Here is a 20563-nt window from a genome sequence, read left to right as displayed (position 1 = left end):
TAAGAATGAGATGGAAATATGTTCGGAGTGCTCATAATACCTTGAAACGTTTCATATATCCACGTCAAATCGAGCTGTCTACTCAACATATTATTACATCCGCCATTTTGCAATTTGTTGCCCTTTGGCTTTCACGTTTCACATTTTTCGTGTTTCATTTCCTTACTTTTTAGGGGAAGATTTAGTATTAAAAACATAAGTGGACAATTTATTACCCCTTGATTAATTCGATAGATTCCCTGGAGGAGCCTTTAGAGTTTTATGATAAGTCCGATGAGTGAGTGATTTTCCGATAAGAATTACCCAGGTCGGTATACTATAGACAAATTTCTAAAAAGTATTGCAAATGAAGATTTATAAGTTATGTTTTTATTTTTAATGATATATTGAGATCAATAACAAGAACGTATACTCCTTTATTATTTGGAAATATAGATTTTACTTTTGTGAGTATTCAAGTCCGAGTCATGAGACTTTTTTGGAAAGTTACTTGTTTATTTGGGCCAAATTATTAAACCTGGTTTGTAAATTTACATAATGTATCGTTAAGAAGTTCAATTACATTAATTTTTAAGATTTAGGATATTTCAGTTTAATTTGTTTATTGTTTAACACAATGAAACAAGAGAGTTTTGGATCTTGGTGTTTAATATTATTTTTACAACTATTTTTTAATCATGAAATCAAGCATTAGTATACTTCTCTGAAAAGATTCAAAAATGATTCTGTCAGTTTCTTGATCCAGTTTTTACTAAAAAAAATTAAAAGACCAATGAAATGTATCTGTTTATTATCTCTACTGAAATCCCATTCAATACAGGCACTCATGAAATAGTCACTGTTCATTGCAGAATGTCTGAGCCAGCCCAGAGAGCTCGTTGCTTTTTTGATGTTGCCATTGGTGGCCTCAGCTGTGGAAGAATAGTTTTTGAGTTATTCACAGATGTCACTCCAAAAACTGCTGAGAATTTTAGAGCTTTGTGTACTGGAGAAAAAGGACTAGGCTTGGAAACTGAAAAACCACTTAGTTATAAGGTATGCAAAGTTTTTGTTAAGTGAAAAGTCCTTTTTAGTGTTGTGTGATGAAATTAGTTGTGCTCTTTAAATTTATTCTAAAAGGGACTTTCACATTTGAATGATTTGAAAATAGAATTATTATTTAATAAGTAGCAAAGTTGCATTTTGAACAGATTTAAACAAATTCTGATTCAAATCTTAGTTCATTTCATACCTATAATGCACATAATGTTTTATGTAAATTATTCCAGTGGTTTCTTATGAACTTTAATTAAGACATTGTTAAGCCTTAAGATTAGTGAAATAAAGTTTATAGTAGTTATTTTTAAAATTAAGGGTAAAGTTATCATCCCTACTTGTCAAGTTATAATTTTTTTAGGATGTAGTATTTCATAGAGTTGTGAAGGATTTTATTATCCAAGGAGGCGATTTTTCCAATGGGAATGGGACAGGTGGGGAAAGTGTCTATGGAGGAACTTTTGAAGGTAGGTTTGCATTTTCTTTATAGAGTATTAACTACATTAAAGTCATCCCTATAGATGAAAACTTTACATTTAAACATGACCAACCATTCTTGCTCTCAATGGCAAATAAAGGGAGCAATACAAACGGGTCCCAATTTTTCATGTAAGTTACATTTTCAATTAACTTTTGTCTGTTCTCTTCAATTTGAATGCAGGTAAAAGTATCAATATCAAGGTTTCTGAACAGGCCATAATATTCTGTATCTTTAAAATGTGTTTTACAAAGCGTGAATGATTCAACATAATTTTGCAATGTTTCTCTTTCAGCTCATAGTGTTGTAAAGCAATTTTTAGATTTATTTAACAGTCATGTAAAGTGTGCCTGCAGAACCCTTAGGTAAGGTTCTGTGCGGGCTTTTTTCCTACTAAGCAACCCATGCTGATCAAATCTTTTGCCTTGTTATGTTATAGTACAACACAACCGGCCCCACACCTCGACAAGTAAGTTTTTGTTGTATTCATTCATCCAATTTGTAATAGTGAAAATTTCAGTGTTCATGTCGTATTCGGACGCGTAGTGAGTGGAGCTGATTTAGTGAGGCAAATTGAGAACTTACCAGTGGATACCAATAGTAGACCTTTGCAAGATGCTAAAATTGTCAAATGCGGAGAATTAATTAAACAAATTAAAGGTTTGCCCATTTCTTTGTGATTTAAAAATACATTTGATGATTTTTTTTTATTGTAGCAAAGAAGAAGAAGGATGAAGAAGAGAAGAATAAGGAATCGGGTGACGACGAAGAGGGAAAATCTAAGCGCAAGAAAGATAAGAAGGCCAAGAAGAAGAAAAAATCTAAGGAGTAAGTGAGAATTTTTTTTTTTCCACTTACCCATTTTATTTGCAGCAAGGATGAGGCTGAAAAATCAGAAGGGGAGGAAGAGGAAGAGGAGGAGGGAGAAGTGAAAGAACCCAACTGGTTGGTGACTGTGTCTAATATTAAACCTGAAGAAATACCTGAAGTTCCCTCAAATAAATTTCTAATGAGAGGTGCCCCTGATAAGGAGAAGCAGACTAAAGATAGAAAGCGGGGTAAATATCTAGGTGGTTTCATTGAACTGTCTTTTTGATATTTTGGATCAATCTATATAATAATTATTGTTTAAGTTCATGACATGGGATTTTGATAATTTGAATAGCTGCAAGATGGGTCAAATTAAACACCCTGTATATTTTTAGAATTTATAGTCTACTAATTAAATGAAAACCCGAGAATTGGGAATAATATTTCTATACAATATTAATATAGGATATAATTTCCTCAATAATCAGGTGATCGAGACCGGGATCGAGACAACGACCGCTTTAGACGCGATCGCAACGACTTTAATGGAAATGGCTACAGTCGCAGAAGGCGACCTGTGATCACCACAAAGAGCGGTAGAGTCATTAAGGGCAGAGGGCGCTTTGTAAGTTTTTTTTTGTCAAAATCACCGTCATTCTCGCTAATTGGCGATTGCTTTAGCGCTTCCACACGCCGTCTCGAAGTAGATCAAGAAGCTTGACTCCCATTCACTGGAAGCAGGAGGAGCGACGTGTCATCAGACTGTCGGATTTGGAGAAAATTGAAGCGGAGAAGAAGCGGCAAGAAGAGAAGAAGGCCATGCTGTCTATCACTACCAAAAGGAGGCGTTACCCGTCAACGGGTACCCCTCCAACTTCGCCCCCGAGAAGATCAGAAAAGCACCGAGAAGTCGACTATAACGCTTTGGATTACGAGGGGAATCAATCCGACGAAGAAATGCCAAGAAAGGAAGTCCCTAGCTTGGTACAATATCCCCTCCCAGGCGCTTACAAAGAATTTAAAGGTTAAACTTTTATTTAATATATCTAGAAAGCGGTTTTAATGTATTTTCCAGGTCCTAAACCTGAGGAAATCACCCCCAAAGAACCAGAAGTAGTGAATGAGCGTTCAGATATGTTGGCCATGGCTTTGGGTGTGCAAATTAAAAAAGGCGACGATCCACCCACCGGGGAAATCGTCTTCAGTGGTTACGCAAAGAAGCAACAACAAATGCAGGAAGCGCAACCACCCCATATGAGTAAACTGGATCAGGTTGGTTCGTATTGATTTCAAAGCTCCTTTGTTACTCATTAGTTGGGTTTAAATTGAAATCAAGGTCAATGCGCGGCTGATGAAAATGGCAGGGCATGAGTTTCCAAGGCAAGGGGGTCTTCGAGGTCGCAAAAGGGAATCTGGTGATGGTGAAAGGGAGGGTAGAAATAAATTTGAAATTGAAAAGTCGCAAGCAGAGAGAGATAGAGGGTAGGAACAGGAATAATTAATAAGAAAAATATAAAGTACAGCTTTCAATGAGTACTTCTTTCCTTTTAGATTCCAAGAACATCGCTCCAGGCGGGAGGAGCGTCGATTGGCTGAAACGACAAAGAGCCGCATCCAAGTTGTAACCAATAAACAACCGGAAAAATCTGACAACCTAGAGCACGAAAAACGCGACCGAGATAGGAGGAGGTCGGAAAGAGAGAGTAGAGGTCACCGTCGGTCCACATCACGTGGCCGACATAGAGATCGAAGAAGCCAGGAACGACACAAGGCACACTCTCGTTCTCCATCAAAGGAAAAAATTCAATCAAGAGACCAGAAAGATGTGCCGAAGAGAGCTGACGACGCAGATGCGGAAGAGAAATATAGGAAGCTTCTCATCTTACGCAAAAAAATGGAACTGTTGGAATTGAAGAAAAGAAAAGAGGAGGAGCAAAAATTGTTAGAAGAAAAACAACGGAAGGCCAAGGAAGAACAGGCGATGTTAGATCGGGCTAAAAAAATCAAACGTGAGGCCATTGAAAAGGAAAAGCTAATAAAAACCATGAAGGTATTGCAGGAAATTGCGCCGGAAAAGAGGAGGAGGAGCAGCAGTTCCAGCTCTCTGTCTTCAAGTAGTAGCGAGGACTCTAGGATCCGCAGGTAAAGTTTATATATATACAGGATGTTTCTTAATAATGGGTAAAAGATCAAATGGGTGAATCATGGACTTATTTCAAGATAAAAACTTCATATAAAGGCAAGTCTTAAATTGCATTCATTTTAATTTGCAGGGTGTTGAAGTTTCGTTTTTTTGAATTTTCAATAATTTCTCTGTTATTTTTAAAGATAATTAACTCAAAATTATTAGTAAGAATCATTTTAGCATTACCAACAAACTAAAATAACAATTATTTAAAAACACTACAAGGTTTTATATATATATTATTAAATAAAACGCTGTAGTTTTTTATAATTAAATGTAATATATTATTAATTGTATGTATATATATACATATATAATTTAATTTAATGAGTAATTGCTTAATATATTTTATATAGAAGAAAGAATTTGGGCAGGAAATCTCGGTCGCCCTCAAAGGGCAGAGCAAGAAGGAGGGCTCCGAGCAGCAGCAGTGACTCTAGCGAGTCCTCTAGAGACAGGAGTCCAAGAAAAAGACGCCGTTAGTGGAGACAAAATATTTTTTATTCTGTTTCACGTAATAGCTTTCATTGCCGGTTTCATGTATTTCTTTAATTCTTGTAATCTACAGGGACTCGTTATTAATAGCATTAAGCATTTGTTAATAATTCGTATTGTGGGGCGATGTTTGAGAAGCATGTGTAACTAGAATCATGTAGTTCTTTTTTTATTATGTAAGCATCATATTGAAAGATTATAGCACCTTACCGTGTGCGTAAAACGATCTTTATGATGGTTACAATGAATACAATATTAGGCGTATCAATTACAGCATTTTTAGACACTGACAAATTTAACACTAATTAATGTCTAGAAGCATTAATTGGTTATAATATTGATACACTTTTAATAAAAATATTGTATAATATTTGTGTATAAGAAAGGTTAAAGTTTCTGCATCTCGGGTACTTTAATATATTCTTATACACTTATAACTATTGTAAAATACCATTTTATGATTTCCAGATTTCCACTCCTTAACTCCATTCCAAGTTTCCAGAAATCCAGATTTTCCATTTTGAGAACAAAATTTGAATGAGTGGCTCACCTGTATCCTTTGCTCAAATTTGTCTTAGTGGGCACAATTATGACGTCACAGTGTCATAGCGTTGTTTTTTTGCGACGAGGTTGTTGATAGAAGTATCAAAGCCAGACAACGCTCCTTCGTGCAACGTATTGTCATTTTCTTTAATTTGGCTATTGCTATTATAACAGCTACTCAAATATCGGCATATATTAACACACGAAAGATTGGCCTTTTTTTGTGAGAGTGACAAATGGTTTTATATGTATGACATCATCTCGTGTACAATTTGCAAAATTAGTAGATTCATCTTAATGTATAATAATTTTCTGTGGATTTGCATCATTGCGAAGATCGTTCGAGATTTTCTAGAGTTTGTAAGATTGACGACATATTATCTTGGGAATCGTAAAAGTTTCAAGGTTAATAAATTATAGGTTGTAGGATGTGTAGTTGCGTTACCTGTGGATGTGTTAAAGACGGCTTTTGGTGCTTAAACTGTAGATACTTGCAAGCAAACGTACGAAAGCACCTACTTGTATTGGTTGTATCTTTTTTGGTGTAGTTGCCCAAACTTTCCGTCAAAGTGACGTTGTTAAAACTGGTACCAGATTTTTTTCTAGTTAGCTCACCGAGATTTTATGGCCTCTTATAACGTTTTCACTATATGGGTTTTTATTAGTTTAATTCCCCCCAGGATTGAAAAAGGGAAATAAAAAGTCCTCAGAAAAATTCTTTTTACTATACTATTACTTAAATATATTAATAACTTAATAATTATCATTTTATTGCTTTTATTCAAAATTGATTAAAAGTCATGGCTTTTACTCCTGTTTTGCCCGAATCCACTCGATGTAGGACGACACTCTGGTGAATGCAGGGGGCCATCCTACTTCACATCCAGCTGACGTCCCAAACGACGTTATTCCTACCTGAACAGTCGAAATTTACGAACACAACTTCGAATAAAGATTAAGGTTTCAATACCTGCACCCCATCTACAACCAAGGGCCCACCAGAATCTCCTCTGCACGTACTCCTCTTTTCTTCCCCAGACATGCATATGTTTGTCCTAGTGACGTGTCCCATGTAGGCCAACCTACAGGCCAAATTGCTGATTATTCTATTAGTCGTCTCTCTTAGAACTGGAGAAGCTGAACTATGATCATCCCCTGGGAGACCCCAACCACTGGTCAGACCCTCTTCTCCTAAATAATCAATGGAAGGGTCCGATGCCAGAGGGATAAATTTGATAGTTTCTATAGTAATTACAGTGGTGAAAATCTGAGTTCTGAAAGGTGGATTGTTAATTTACCAGTCTCTTGAATAGTCTCAAACAAAAATATCATGCCAATGTCGTTTTGTAGGGTCGAAGGATTCCAATCAGGGTGTAATTCGTAAACGTGCCCTAAAAGCTGTGCAGCGTCGTCTTCGACGGTTGGAGGCATGTTGTGAGCTCCAATGTATATGATAATAGGGTTTCCAATAGATCTAGAATTCAAATATTAAGTATTTATTGTAGGTAATTGATATTACAATATCCCTTTAAACTTACTGGTAGAGACAGTGCGCAGCTGTCAAGATGGTTTTGGAACTAATGAGTGTACCTCCGCAGAAGCTCGAGCCGCTTGAGGTTTCTACATAAATTGCCGCCTGAAAGATTTTAATTGGTAAGAAAAATCTTTTGGTTTTTGTGACCTGCATATTCTCGATTTTTACATTATTGGCTAATTCCACAGAAATGACGTAACATTTTATTATTTAAACTTACAGATTGATATCACTAATAGGTAATTTAGATATGTGTCGAAACATTTTTTTGGTGCCATGGAGTAGCAAAATTCAAAGAATTATGTAGAGACGTTTTCAATACAGGAGAATTGTTTATTTCGGTCTCATTAACTTCATTGCTGAGCATTTTTATGTATTAAGAATATGTTTTCTCAGGCAGAGAAATTGATATCTGATAAGAATGACGTCAAAACAACGACTTCTAACAATCACGTCACCTTAACGTGATTCTCCAGAAATTTGGTTCCCTCTGTGGATGGCATCAAAATGACGTGAACACGATGCATTAAGTATAACCAAGATCTCGGCAATAACTGATGAAAATAAGAGGAGGTTAGTAATGTTAATTGATCGATTGTTTAGTTATGAAAACTTGAAGCCATTGGAGGTTCTTAAACTTTTGTTAATTAAGTTAACGAAAAAGCAGATTCAAAGGAGGGTCGGTATAATCCCCCTAGTTTAATGCCAAAATGAGTTGTTTACATTATTGTGTAACTGCACCATCTGGGCTTCATATGGGGATGTTGTTTGGATGATTAGCATTTGGCTAAAATCCACTGATATTGTAATTTCAGTGAAGACGCTACCCAAATATCAATACGGCTATTTATTCATACCAGATTCGACTTGCTTTGGAAAGCAGCGAATCTTTATGTAATCACTTCAAAATGACGTTAAAAGAAGGTTGTTTAGTTAAGTCACTTTTATAACGTTTCTCGTCACATTGACGTTAATGTAACGTCCTTGCTTACAATACAAATTGTAGGAAGGTTTATTACGTCATTTTGACGTTATTAGCAAAGTATTTGCTCCTTGTTGCTAATGCATAGTTGCTTATTTCATAGTAAGTCTTTCTTAGTAATATGTATACTGCGTGACGTAGAAAAGAGAACATCCTGTAAAAATGGTTTTATTTAAATATTTTTGGTATGTGTGTTTCTTATGCTAAAACAAATACTTCATTAAAAAATTGAACAAATTTAATTTTTAAAAACCAAAAAATAATAATTTGTCGGTCCTCCGTGGTGTCTTATACATTCCTGTACACGTTTAGGCATGGATCTAATGGGGTGATTGATGTCCTCTTGGGGGATCTCATTCCAGACTAACTGGACAGCATAACATAGGGCTGCTAATGTTTGCAGGGAATGGGGTAAATTATGCAACCTTCTACCTACAATATCCCAGTCATGTTCAATCGGTGAAAGGTATGGAGATCGAGGTAACCAAGACAGCAAATTGATTGCATTTTGTTGAAAGAAGACCATAGCCACTCTAGCCACGTGTGGTCGTGCATTGTTTTGCTGGAAAATTGGATTAACAAGAGTTTCCAAATAGGCCCGAGATGTGGTTCCAGGATTTTTTGGATGTACCGTTGGGCTGTCATACTGCCTCTAATGAAAAGTAAAGGTGATCTGCTTCCATATGCAATAGCACCTCAAACCATTACTCCAACAGTCTGATGAGCATGTATTATAAACTGAGAATCCCGTCTTTCGCCTCGTTTTTTTCTTACTGTTGCCCGGCCATCATGCATACCCAAACAGAATCTGGATTTTTCACTAAACACGATATTACACCATTGCAGATTACAATGTATCCATTTTCTGCACCACTACAGTCGATTTGGCGATGATTTAAGGTGAGAGGTACCACAAGATGGGGACGGTAGGAAATCAGTCCAAAACTTCTTATTCTGCGATAAATGGTTCGAATCTCAATAGGCCTTTCGTACTCTGCAAACCATTGATCCGCCAGCATCCTTGACGAGAAGAACCTATCTCTTAGGGCCATAATTCGAAGGCGGCGATATTGGCGCTCTGTAGTTCTTCGGGATCGTCTAGTACCTCTCCTTCTGTCTGTTTGCTCGTTTTGAAACCACGCCTGGCAACATCTCACTATGGTGTTTACACTATTGTTCGATCCAATGGCGATTTCTTTAAATGACCAACCGGCCCCTCGTTGACTCACTATTCGGCCTCCCTCAATCTCGCTTAATTGATACAAATTTCGCTGCATTCTGCGTCTAAGCATATTTAATTAATCTAAAGGCACACTATACACCAATAAATCATATTTTGCAGTCATATTGTTAATATTTTATAGCAATTTTTACATTAAAAAAAATTAAATTTCCTGATAACTCGTAAATACATTGATGAATATGGGTGAAAATCTAATCGTTTTTGTGTTCCCATATACAAACATGTATACCAAAAAAGATTTAAATAAAACCATTTTTACAGGATAATTTTTTTTTCTATGTTACACAGTACTTATAGAACTTCTAAATATCAATAGGTGTTTAGTATATCGCCGAGGTGGGTCTCAAAATTACGTGATTTATCAAAATGTGTATCACAAAAGTGTTTTTTTGTGATACACTAACTTACCTGGTAAGGTCTGGAGTGGGGTTGAGACTCCCATCCACCCCCACTAATGCGCGATGCGGAATCGCTGTAATTCTGGAAAAAGGCCGTATCGAAAATGTTTCCGTATCTCGGGTCCAGTTCCATATGGCCAGGTTTGGCGTTTTTGACAGTTTGGTCTATCCATTCCTGCGTAACACCAGCGAGAATTAAATGTGCAATTGATAAAAAAATCGAACACCCAATAAGTTTGCCCATTTTTCCAAACACGTTTTCCTAGGCAAAGAATGATTTTGTGCCGTTAAAAGTTTTTATAAGCTCATTTAATATTATCTTAAATGTTTAATAAATCGGTCGTATAAGAATTTATTTTAGAATGTCATATTTATGGCCGGGAAAAGAATAATAATCCTGAAACCGAGACATTTTTTGTAATTCTTATATTGTTATTCCTTAGAAATTTTTATTGTGATAAAGCGATTATTAATCTATCAATGATTGTTCTAGGTAAACATTTTTTTATATAAAATAATAAGCTATTTTAAAGCTTTGTTCTATCAATAGGCATCCTCAAACGGCTATATTTGTGTAACAATCGCATATAAAAGCTGTAGCTATTATCGTCATCGAATCATCCAGCTTCAACACGTATCTATATAGCTATATTGCAATTCCTAAACCATCTCAGTCAGCTGACTGCAGTCTGGACAAGAATAATTTCATACCGGACCTACTATGGAACTTGGCCGACCTTTTACCCTTTCCCCCTCTCAGAACCCCCAAGTTAGCAATTTTTGTAAGTTTTTGATTAAGTGTCTAAAAAACTTAATTTTAAGGATGTTTTGGGTTAAATGGGCAAAAACAATTTTTTTTCCCATCTTAGGGTTTGTCCCTGCGCTACGCATAGTGGGCGGCCAATTTTCCACCTAAATCCGGCAGGATTTCAGCAGGTTTGTAGTGCACGCTTGCGCCCTTCACCGCTCGGTGTTACGGTTCAATACCATTATCGTAAGTTTTTCCTTAAATAAATTTATTCCCTGAGCCTCCAATTTCAGTATGTGTGTCCATCCAGATTTTTCTGGAGTATTCCCGTATCGAAATGTAAATTAAATATGTCCAGGAGCGCCTTTTTGATAGGTTCTTATGGGGATAAGTAACAGTAATAGATAGATGAAATCCGATGGTACATTCATTCTCAGATCGGATTTTGGGGAAAAAATTTTAAGATTGCATTGTTCCACGGCTAACCGGATCCCCTTTCGATATACAGGGCGATTTCGAAACTGTAGATCTCTTTTACTTTTTCTGTTTTAGAACAGCAAAGAATGCTACCCAGAAGATTTTGCAACGAAGATTTTAATTATGTTATCCCCTTTTATATCGTATGCTCTAGCTACAATATATAAAATAGTACATGTTCAAGAAGGAGATTGTGGCCGAAGGAATATGAAAGAAGGACGCCGGCCATAATCCATAGGAATAATATCTGGAGATCGTGCTGGCCAATGCACTGGTACAACTACCGTTCGTTCTATGCAGTTGTGAGGATATTTTTGATGCAGCCGCACTTTATCCTTTTCTGAAAAGTGAGGAGGTGCACTATCGTGGGTGAATCACATACGTTGTTTTAGTAAGAGAACGTCTCTTAGATGAGAGTTTGTTGTCATCCAAAACTTTATTGAAATGATTCTGGAGAAATTCCCAATAATTGATATCATTCAAATCGCATTATTTGCAGAATAGGCCGTGGTAGGCCTATTCTATCTGACTGAAATAAATTCCCCAATTTAACATCTGACTGGGAAAATGTTCCATTTCGAAATTGCCTCTATCAGTGCCGATTAATTTAGCGCTTTAATTAACACGGTTTCATTAATTACGAACATCTCAGCGGTCCTCGAGGGAAATGTAGGTAGGTAACTTAAACGATACCGCGTTGTAACTTAGTAAGGTGTAGGGGTCGTTAATAGCTTTATTGAGAAATTTTATTAGAAAGTTGTTGCTACAAAACCAAAACCTGACAGGGTGGTTTTTAACTCCCTCTTTCTAAGTGTATGAAAAGACAGTAACCTGTGTCGAAAAAACAGTCCGTCGCGTGTTAATGACATGCAGGGTTACCCGGTAATTGTCGCCCTCTCGGACATAGTCGAATTTCGTACCCAGAAACAGTGTGCCCCACATCCGGCCAGCCGAAGACGCGCTGTTGCCTTGTGGGGCACTCATCCCCTAACACTCCGAAATGTTTTTCATGCCGAATTTAAACGGTGAAACTCATAAACGATTTACACATTGAACCCCATAACACCCCTCAAAGTGCTATGTAGGTAAATATTTAACCTTGTTTACGTTCGATACCTTCAGAACTTTCACCCTTGTTGAAAGATGCTGCCCATATGACTCAATTTGATCGTGTCTATGAACCGTAAAGAGGAGGTGAGTGGTGTAGCGTTGATAAAAACTTTTTTTGACGAATTTAGAAATGTTCTAAAATTTAAACGATTTAGAGAATATTTATGTAAATATAAATTTACATTTCCAAAAATTGTCTTACACCATCTTTTCCTTGTGTGGCTCATATGAACAATAACGATCTATTTGACAACGCGCACGAATCAAATAGGTCATTATTTATAACGGACATGATTCATTAAAGCGAAAAAGAAATGCATTATAACTATTAGTCCGTTTTTATTATACACACGAACGGTGTCGTAATGGGCTGCTAAATATTCCGCACACATCGTGCTTAGCTCGATGATAAAGGTGCAAGTCTGATGGCCTAATTGGTCGTTTTTTTACGGTATTATTAAGTGGTAAGAATCTTTTTGCTGGCACTAAATTCAATAATGAAGAGCCATTTCGTATTTTATTATGGTTTCGATTGGTCTGAGTTGGTTTGCATTGATTGCGGAAGTTCGCACCGGATTATGATTATTTCAGCGTGTCAAATAACAGACCTTTCGGTAGCCATTTTGTTGTTTTTAAGACAAGTTTGCTCGAATCGGACGCGAACTTGATTAAGTCTTCATCTGTCAAACAGACATTGGCTGTTTTGTTTTATCACACGTCAATTACAATATATGAAGAAGAGTAACAAAATGGCTGCCACGTGGCAACTATTTTGTTGCTCTGGATTAGTAACTATGATCTTAAACGGAACACATCCCCAAAGCTCCTACGTTCCCATTTGATAGCGCTTGTGGACCATGAGCAGCTTTGCTGGAAATTATGGCTATTTCTCTATTGATAAAACTTAATGATATGCATGTATTTGACAGATGTTTGCATCCATTTCGCCACTCTTACGTACCGAATGAGTGAGTTAAAAAAATAAAATTATAGAAGTAATAATTAATATCAAAAGCTATTGATTTAACGCTTCTAGCCTCTCATTATTCTCGGTCTGCTATTAAGGCTTTCTATCGATTTTATGAAGCTATAAAAAGGCTTATTAAGCTAATGAAGGAAAGACTACAGACAGATGCATATTCGGCAATACGAGGGATATGTGTTTCATATCTAAATTTTCCATTAAGATAATCTTGGCACATTATAGGATATCTTTAATTGCAAGTTTTTTACTTTAATGAAAGAATTGAAAATCGTCGCATACAACGAATATACTTTCGATTGATTTTAGGAGAGAGGTTTAAGGAGTGATATGTTTGCCGTTTGACTTGTTCAGCCATTTACTCCCATGTTTTTAGTTGGGTGTAGTGCCGGCAACATTGCTTCATCCCTTACGACCGGCGGCGTCGGCGACGCGTCAGCTGAGCGTCGCGCACCCCCTACTCCCCCCAGGAAACGCCTGGGGGAAAACGAGGCCGCCCCAGCGCCGCATAGCGCAATTTCAGTGCTCATACGCGACCAGCTCGCTGTGCCGGGAGGTTCGCAACCATTTGCGATAATATACCGGTTTCACAACTGTCAGCTGAACCAAACCAACAAGAGACAGAAAACTCCCTTTCGGGTCGGTCGAAAGGACCCCACGTGGGGCGCCAGCAACGCAGGGGAGATCTCGCAAAGAAGGCTGTGACTTTCGTACAGGGTAATGGAAGCAGTTAACGGGGGTAGTTTGGGGGAGGGGGGGGCGCCGCCCCCCAGTCCCCTGACGGGGTGCTATTTGCTGGTGGTGGTTGGGGAACCGCATTCGCAGGAGCACAAAGACATCATTTTGCAGAAGATCGCCAAAGGTATGATTCGCTGAATTTTTCATTTTTTTTTTTTTTGCACAAGAATCACGAAAAAACGGAAAGGTATCAATTAATTAACTGTATTAAGTGAGTAACCAGATGCTAAAAATTGAATGAAATGAAATTCTGATATAGGAGAAAAAAATAGCGAGTGAGAAACTATTTCAGATTGACTCCCTGGTGGAGTTTGTCCTCTGGAATGCTTATTCTCTCCCACAGTCTTATATAATCCTTTGAAAGTGCAGCCCCAAGTCATAATAGGTAACCAGTGATACTAATTGCCCCTTTAATGTCATTGCTCTTTCTTGGCTTACTTACCGTATGCTAGAAGGTCTGAGAGCTCTTCTGCCTCAATAACCCACTTCCATAGACACATTGGTCCGTCTGTTGACTGTTACACTGTTATAACTGCCTGTGTGTATCTATAAATTCTGTCTTTCAGCCTCATTCTGTCTAGTCTTCGAGGGTGTATCGATCTGTCTCTATTGGCAACAACCTAAATAAATACGAGGAAAGAGTTGGAGATGTTGCCTCTTTTTTCCTTGTTTTAGAAATTGAGACATTTTTGTTTTGTCGGAGTGTCATATTATGGGGTAAATGAGGGTAAGGGAGAAAATTCAATATGTTTCTGATTGAGGCCCACGTAGTTGCGAAAATTCGCATCATAATCGTGCTAAGAGAAGTGAATAATCTGGGTAAATATAGGAGCTAAAAATTCTTTAAGTACTGTAATTATTGGAAAAAAGGGTAGAGAAGCAAAAATTAAATTAGTATTCATCGCGTAGAAGGAGTTTTTTGGACAAATGGATGTGAGTTCAGAAAACCGTTTTGATGTAGAATTCACTCCCCAAAGCAGTCTTCTCGGTGGTACTTTCCATCTGTTCTTGTTGCAGTTTTTGAGACTTTACGGGTATGGAAGGCGTTCTAGAAAAAAATGGTCCCTTATTGCCCCTACGGGAGTGTTAAACTCTTAATGTACTCCTAATTCAGCTTTTTTAAAAAAGCGTATGAAAAATATCTTTTCCATTATTCTCAATATTCTGATACCTCTGATAATTCAACAATTGTTGCTTTCAATTTTATTGATTCAGTAAAGAACTGAAATTCAAAAAAACGCGCTAACTATTAGATTTTTCATTAAGGGGTTCTTGTTCCTAGATCCGCCACATTGAGATATACGTATGTACTCTAAGCGAGGGTTATCTATTTTCTGGTCTTTTTAACACGCCCAGGTGTGTGCGAGCTTAATGATTTAGAGGAACTGGATATAGCAAACAATTGCGGGCGTTTCATCAAAAGCGAGCTACTTTTTTGACAGAAAGACCGCCATATCATAGTGTTCCCACGGCGACACTTTTTCGTCAGAGATGCGACACGCCGACGCAGTCAGCGCGTAACGTAAGACTTAAGGGGGTCGTGGTGACGTCACTTCGTCTGACTTCAGCAAATAACTGACTGAATAAGCAAATGAATAAAAGTAGATAATATCAGGAAATTAAAGGTTTAGATGCGGTCAGGTCAGTTATGAAGATGAAAACAATACATATTATGTATTATGTATACTCTGGCGTTTGTAACTGCATGTAGGTTTCAGGGGAAACATTGCTCACAACCGGACGTTTACTTTACATCTTTATAAAAGCGGCAAAAAGATGTATAAAAAAACATATCCAATTATAAACACAAACCGTGATGTTGGCTTGCGCCGTTATGATTTTTTCAGCCCAAACGTAAAAACTTGAAAGTACCACGCGCGATAGAACATACAGTGTAAAGATACAAATGCAATGTGTGGTTAACATAATTTATGTGCTAAATTAAAACATATTTATTAGAAAATCGTCAGTAAAACAGGGACATATACATAGATTCTTAATAGTATCGAAAAATGGAACTTTCGAGGAATTTGGAAATGCTTTTGCATGTTATTAACGTAATTTGCATGATCCTGATCTCGCGTTGATAACTCCCAAATTGAAAAGTAAATTAACAAATTTTATTCTAAATTCATGTTCCAATTAGAAAATTCGAAGGTGATGTAGACTTTTTTTACATATTCTTGAGTCGGCACCTCACAGAACTGCTAAATAATGGGACAGGTATAGAAAACATCATAAACAGGGTGTTTCAGTTTTAGATGGCATTATTTGAGGTATATATTCTCTAATGCAAAATAAATAAAAATGTCCATATAAGCATGCATCGAACTTCGGTCGGTAGCAGAGTTACAGGGTGTTTAAAGTTATGGAAAATTAAGGATTGTATTTTATTGTACTTGATTTATTGCAGCTAGAGCCTTCAAATTTTCGTAGTAAAAAAGAGGTACTGCTTAATACAAGAGTAGATTACTTCCAACTACTTATACAAGGCAGTGTATTTTCTGAGCTCTTATTTTATAATTTTTTTTATAACAATTTGTTCGTACGCCTCTGGTAAATTGTAATATTTTAGTTAGTTTCTGTAATATATTTCCTAAATTTGATCTCTCTCTATTCTTGGTCGAATTCTGTTCAGTTTCCTCATAAATTAATTAATTTATAGATTCAATCAAATCCACGTATCCGAAGGTGTTTCACAATTGCGTAGCACTGTTTGTGGTACGTATTCTTTAGTAAAAAATAAAGAAAAAAGTTCATAAACTCATATGCCTTAGTCCATTCATTATCGAGATACTGGGAGATAAAGATGTTTATCAGACCATACAGCATATTGAGAAACTAAAATTACGTATTCGTGTAATTGAATTATGTGAAATAAATTCAGTTTTTGAAAAATGGTGTAAAAAAAGTCAAAGAATCACGAAATTAAGAAATTCATAAAAGAAAATGCGAAAACACTGGAGTTCTTAGATTTGATTAAATTTATAAATTAATTAATTAACGAGGAACCCGAACCGAATTCGATCAAAAATCAATTGAGATAAAATTTTGGTAATAGTCTGAAGAAACTTAAGATAAATATTAAAATTCACCAGTAGCGTATGAGCACTTTTTTAAACGATTTTAGGGACCGCGTCCTTAGAAAATACACCACCCTGTATAGTACTTTCATTTTCTAATTAATGGTATACCAAAAAGCTTGTCGTTGATATACTGAAAAACAGTATAATTAAAATAACACATTTTTTTTTAATGCAAATTGGGTTAAAAAAATCGCATAATATTGAGAAATGTCGTAAAGGAAAATATTTAACAAAGAAATTAAAATTGTAAATATTTTAAGCTAAAAACTTCATAAGTACTACCAGTATTGACTCCGTTCTTTTGAAATGAAGTCGAGTTGTTTTAAAATGGTTTAAGCTCTGTTCTATTAAACTGGACCCTCGCATGTTATGAAATCGGGGCCGTATTATTCAATTGTTAATTTATTTTTATATTTTTTAATTTTTTAAATATAGGGTGTTCGAAAAAGACGCGTAAATATTTTGAACGGGGTACTGCAAGCGGCAATACAGGGTGTTATTGAATAAGTGTCCGATATTTCACAAGGTAATTTTTCAAGTAGTTTTAAAATGGAAAGTTCTTATAAAGATGTCCCCTAGGTTATTTAGTGTTCAAGGTAGGGAATATTAAAGTTGAAAAAATTAATCACATGTTTTTCAATAGCTTTGGACGTCTTTCAGCTAGTTTTCCCAAATTTCGCGTACGGAGTTTTTTTGGAATGAGAAATTCAAATTTATCAAAAACTTTGATGTATCTCTTAGAGGGCACCACAGGTGGCCATTAGAACTCTTTTAATTTTTGTCCGATATGCTTCCGAAAGAAAATATATAAAAAAAGTAGGCTGGAAAAAAAATTATAAATTTAACCTGTGAGTTTAAAGAAGATTATTGTAAGTGTTTGTTGTTTTTATTGAGTGTAAAATGAAATTACAACGAAAAAGCTATTCTTTAAGAAAAGTGTTGTAATTATTTGTATTCAAGAAATAGCAAATTTTACTAATTCAGGACTATTATATTTTACGTATGGGTTTGCTAATAGGAATGCCTATGAAAGGAAACTAAACAAGTTGTAGCAGTATAAAAGAATCGCTTGTGGCGCCCTCTAGAAAACACAACTAAATCGTTGATAAATGTGAATTTCAAATCTCAAGAAACCCCCGCATACGAAACTTATAAAATTAGCTCGAAGAGATGGAAACATATCAAAGAATATGTGATTTACTTTTTGGACTTTGAGACCCCGCTTCTTGGAAACTAAACGAGCTCGGACACACCAGGACAAGAACTCTCCGTCACATTCCCATCCACACGAAATCACATTCATTCAATAACACCCTGTATAGTTGCTAAATGTCATCTGTAGCTGTCTAACGTGACAGCACCCGTCATAATAAAACTGGCGCAACCCACCATCTTGTCGCCCTGAGTACGCAGGATCTGGGTGTTATTAGTGTCGGGACGATTTCGTTCATACTGGCGATTTTGGTTTGAGTCCTCAAGAGAATTTCGAAAAGTGTTGCATTTATATAACGAGGGTTATGGTCTTTAGTAAATTTTCCAGCCAAAGCAGGTAAATTCGTCTTGTATAGAGAAAACACGTCAGTTTGACATGGGCCTCGGCAGGAAGAAAATTTATTTATTTATATTATTTAATTTTTTTTTGCGAGAATTGAAGTGTGTCGAAAAACGACTTCATTTTGTTTTCTATACATGTCAAACTTTGACGAACGCGAACGGAGCATATTTCAAGTTTGTTTAGTTTCACAACAAAAAATTTAATATGGTTCATTAGCAAGCGATGCGGACAAGCAAGATATTGATTTATTGAAATAAAAGTTCATGTGACCGTTACCTCGCTTTAGGGGTTAATGGTATGTGTAATCGCTTTTTGAAGATTTTAATGCCCTCAATTGCATTATAGATTACATGGTCGTCTGAGTAAATGGTAGCAAAGCGTATAATGAAAGGAACGAATGAAATATCCGTTTGTTTTTTTATACGAGCACGCCTTACTGCGGTAAAACGTCCATTTTCGCAACTAGAATGGACACACTATTGATCTCTGAGAGTCATCAATCGAAGATCTGCCGGACTATTATAGGAAATTCGAAAATTCTGGACAAAGTGAACCTTTACGAATTGATATAAAAAGTTCGTCCCAAATTAAAATTTTATTCGATTACATTCGCCTTTGGTGACTCACCGAATTTGGGGGCTCCTAAGTTGGGAAAAACGATTGGAAAGGGACCTGATAGGCAAAAACTTCAAAGGCAAAGAGTTCGCCCAGTATAAGTTACACGGAATTACGCCATAGGTTCTTGTATTCTCCAAACTTCATTCGACCACCTTTGAAGCGAATCCTTTGAACTCTTCCTGAGAGGCCTATGGGCGAAAACGTGTTTAAAATCTTACCAATTTCTACGTACAATATATTATTATTCAGTATTTATCGTATTTATTACTTTCCATTCCATTAAGTTAATTTTTTTAAATTAATTTAATTATCGTTTGTATCTCGCAAGGTTGTGGAAAAACATACTGTTTTACTCCTTGAAATTTTTTTCTATTATCCGAGAGTTTAGCAAATGAGACCAAGCCTTAGTGACAGAAAATGCTACTTTCGTCACTCCTAACCCGTTCAGGGATCACAACTCCTTAATGTACGATATCTACTTTTTATAATTTCATCTCATCGGACTGTAGTACCATTACTAACTGCCGAAATTTACATTTTACATTATAATTTTGCTTTGTTTTAGACTTTTTAGTATCGTTGATTTGTTTTAATGTTGTGACTATTTCACGAATTTGAAACCAGACAATGCGAAATACATTCACGATTTCGAACCATCATTTCAGATCACTGATAACAATCGTTTCATGGTCTGGTTCACATATTAATAAAATCTTCTAAGGTGTATTTAATTCATTACTCGCATCAACCGACCAAAAGTATTTAACAATCCCTTAATTAACAGTAAAGAAGGCCGAGATCTCGAAAACGGTAGGAGACACGTTAGGTCACGTGACACCTCGAAGGACACTTGAAGATGTGGTGTTCAGTATTAGATATATTCGAGAACAACAGGAATTTTTATTTTAAGAGTTACTTTACCGAATATTTTATCGGACGTTTCGTTTCCGAACTATGTCCATCATCAATTCGTTTTTTGTTAGTGCGGGCCTGCCTTTTTTGTGACAAATTTTAAAATCTACATTTTTTCAAGTAAAATTAAATTAAAATAAATTGACAAAAACCATTTAATAACAAGATTAAGCGAGGAACGGGGAATCTCTTTTACATTTAAACGTCCAGTATAGAAAAATTTAGGGGCGCTCATTTAATTTTTACATGAACCTAATAAAGAGGCTGAAAGCATTATTAAACTACAATGTGGGGTTGAACCAGGATCAAAGGAAGCACATAAAATTTATTGAAGCAATTTCAGGGACGTATTAAAAAAAATTATAATTTTAATCCCTCAGGGGAAGTTTTTTTTTGGGGGGGGGGGATACACAAACTTTGCTTTAATTTATTGCGAATGACGTTTTATCGTGAAGTGCGTACCACATGGACCGTTTTTCTATATTTTACTGTTTGTGAGACGCTCATGATAATTAGTAAAGTTCGTTTTTGATCCTTTTTGTGCATAAAGGCGACAGAGCGGCTGGCAACCCGGAGACATCTGTTATTTAGCCTTTTTGCTACTGGAATATTAATTAGATGTGACAAATAACGG

The 20563-nt window shown here is 36.2% G+C and overlaps 3 protein-coding genes across 3 annotated transcripts in view; 2 read left to right on the top strand and 1 right to left on the bottom strand.

The window, feature by feature from the left end:
- The first annotated feature begins 99 nt into the window (after positions 1 to 99).
- On the top strand, positions 100 to 6306 carry Moca-cyp. Its single transcript, XM_066293639.1, has 14 exons — positions 100 to 307; positions 852 to 1035; positions 1397 to 1502; positions 1557 to 1644; positions 1953 to 1982; positions 2034 to 2173; positions 2230 to 2341; positions 2387 to 2571; positions 2812 to 2948; positions 3005 to 3347; positions 3399 to 3595; positions 3660 to 3805; positions 3875 to 4465; positions 4865 to 6306. Exons 2-14 carry the CDS (start codon positions 853 to 855, stop codon positions 4989 to 4991), a joined length of 2385 nt encoding a protein of 794 aa, XP_066149736.1. The 5' UTR covers positions 100 to 307; position 852; the 3' UTR covers positions 4992 to 6306.
- LOC136345394 (brachyurin) lies at positions 6291 to 9985 on the bottom strand. The gene is made up of 5 exons (XM_066293644.1): positions 9714 to 9985; positions 7085 to 7182; positions 6845 to 7020; positions 6517 to 6788; positions 6291 to 6461 (listed from the first exon to the last, which is right to left on the bottom strand). The coding sequence occupies exons 1-5, from the start codon at positions 9945 to 9947 to the stop codon at positions 6354 to 6356; spliced, it is 888 nt and encodes a 295-aa protein (XP_066149741.1). The 5' UTR covers positions 9948 to 9985; the 3' UTR covers positions 6291 to 6353.
- A 3548-nt stretch (positions 9986 to 13533) lies between these two features.
- Positions 13534 to 20563, top strand: part of LOC136345462 (microtubule-associated protein futsch-like) — a 46859-nt gene continuing 39829 nt past the window's right edge. Inside the window, exon 1 of the mRNA XM_066293791.1 lies at positions 13534 to 13882. Within this exon, the coding sequence (XP_066149888.1) occupies positions 13741 to 13882 (142 nt within the window). The 5' untranslated portion in view covers positions 13534 to 13740. The remainder of the gene's footprint in view (positions 13883 to 20563) is intronic.

The sequence above is a fragment of the Euwallacea fornicatus genome, chromosome 19, assembly GCF_040115645.1.
Source record: "Euwallacea fornicatus isolate EFF26 chromosome 19, ASM4011564v1, whole genome shotgun sequence".
In the NCBI taxonomy this organism is placed as follows: domain Eukaryota; kingdom Metazoa; phylum Arthropoda; class Insecta; order Coleoptera; family Curculionidae; genus Euwallacea; species Euwallacea fornicatus.
This window is presented reverse-complemented; position numbering and strand designations above follow the sequence as displayed.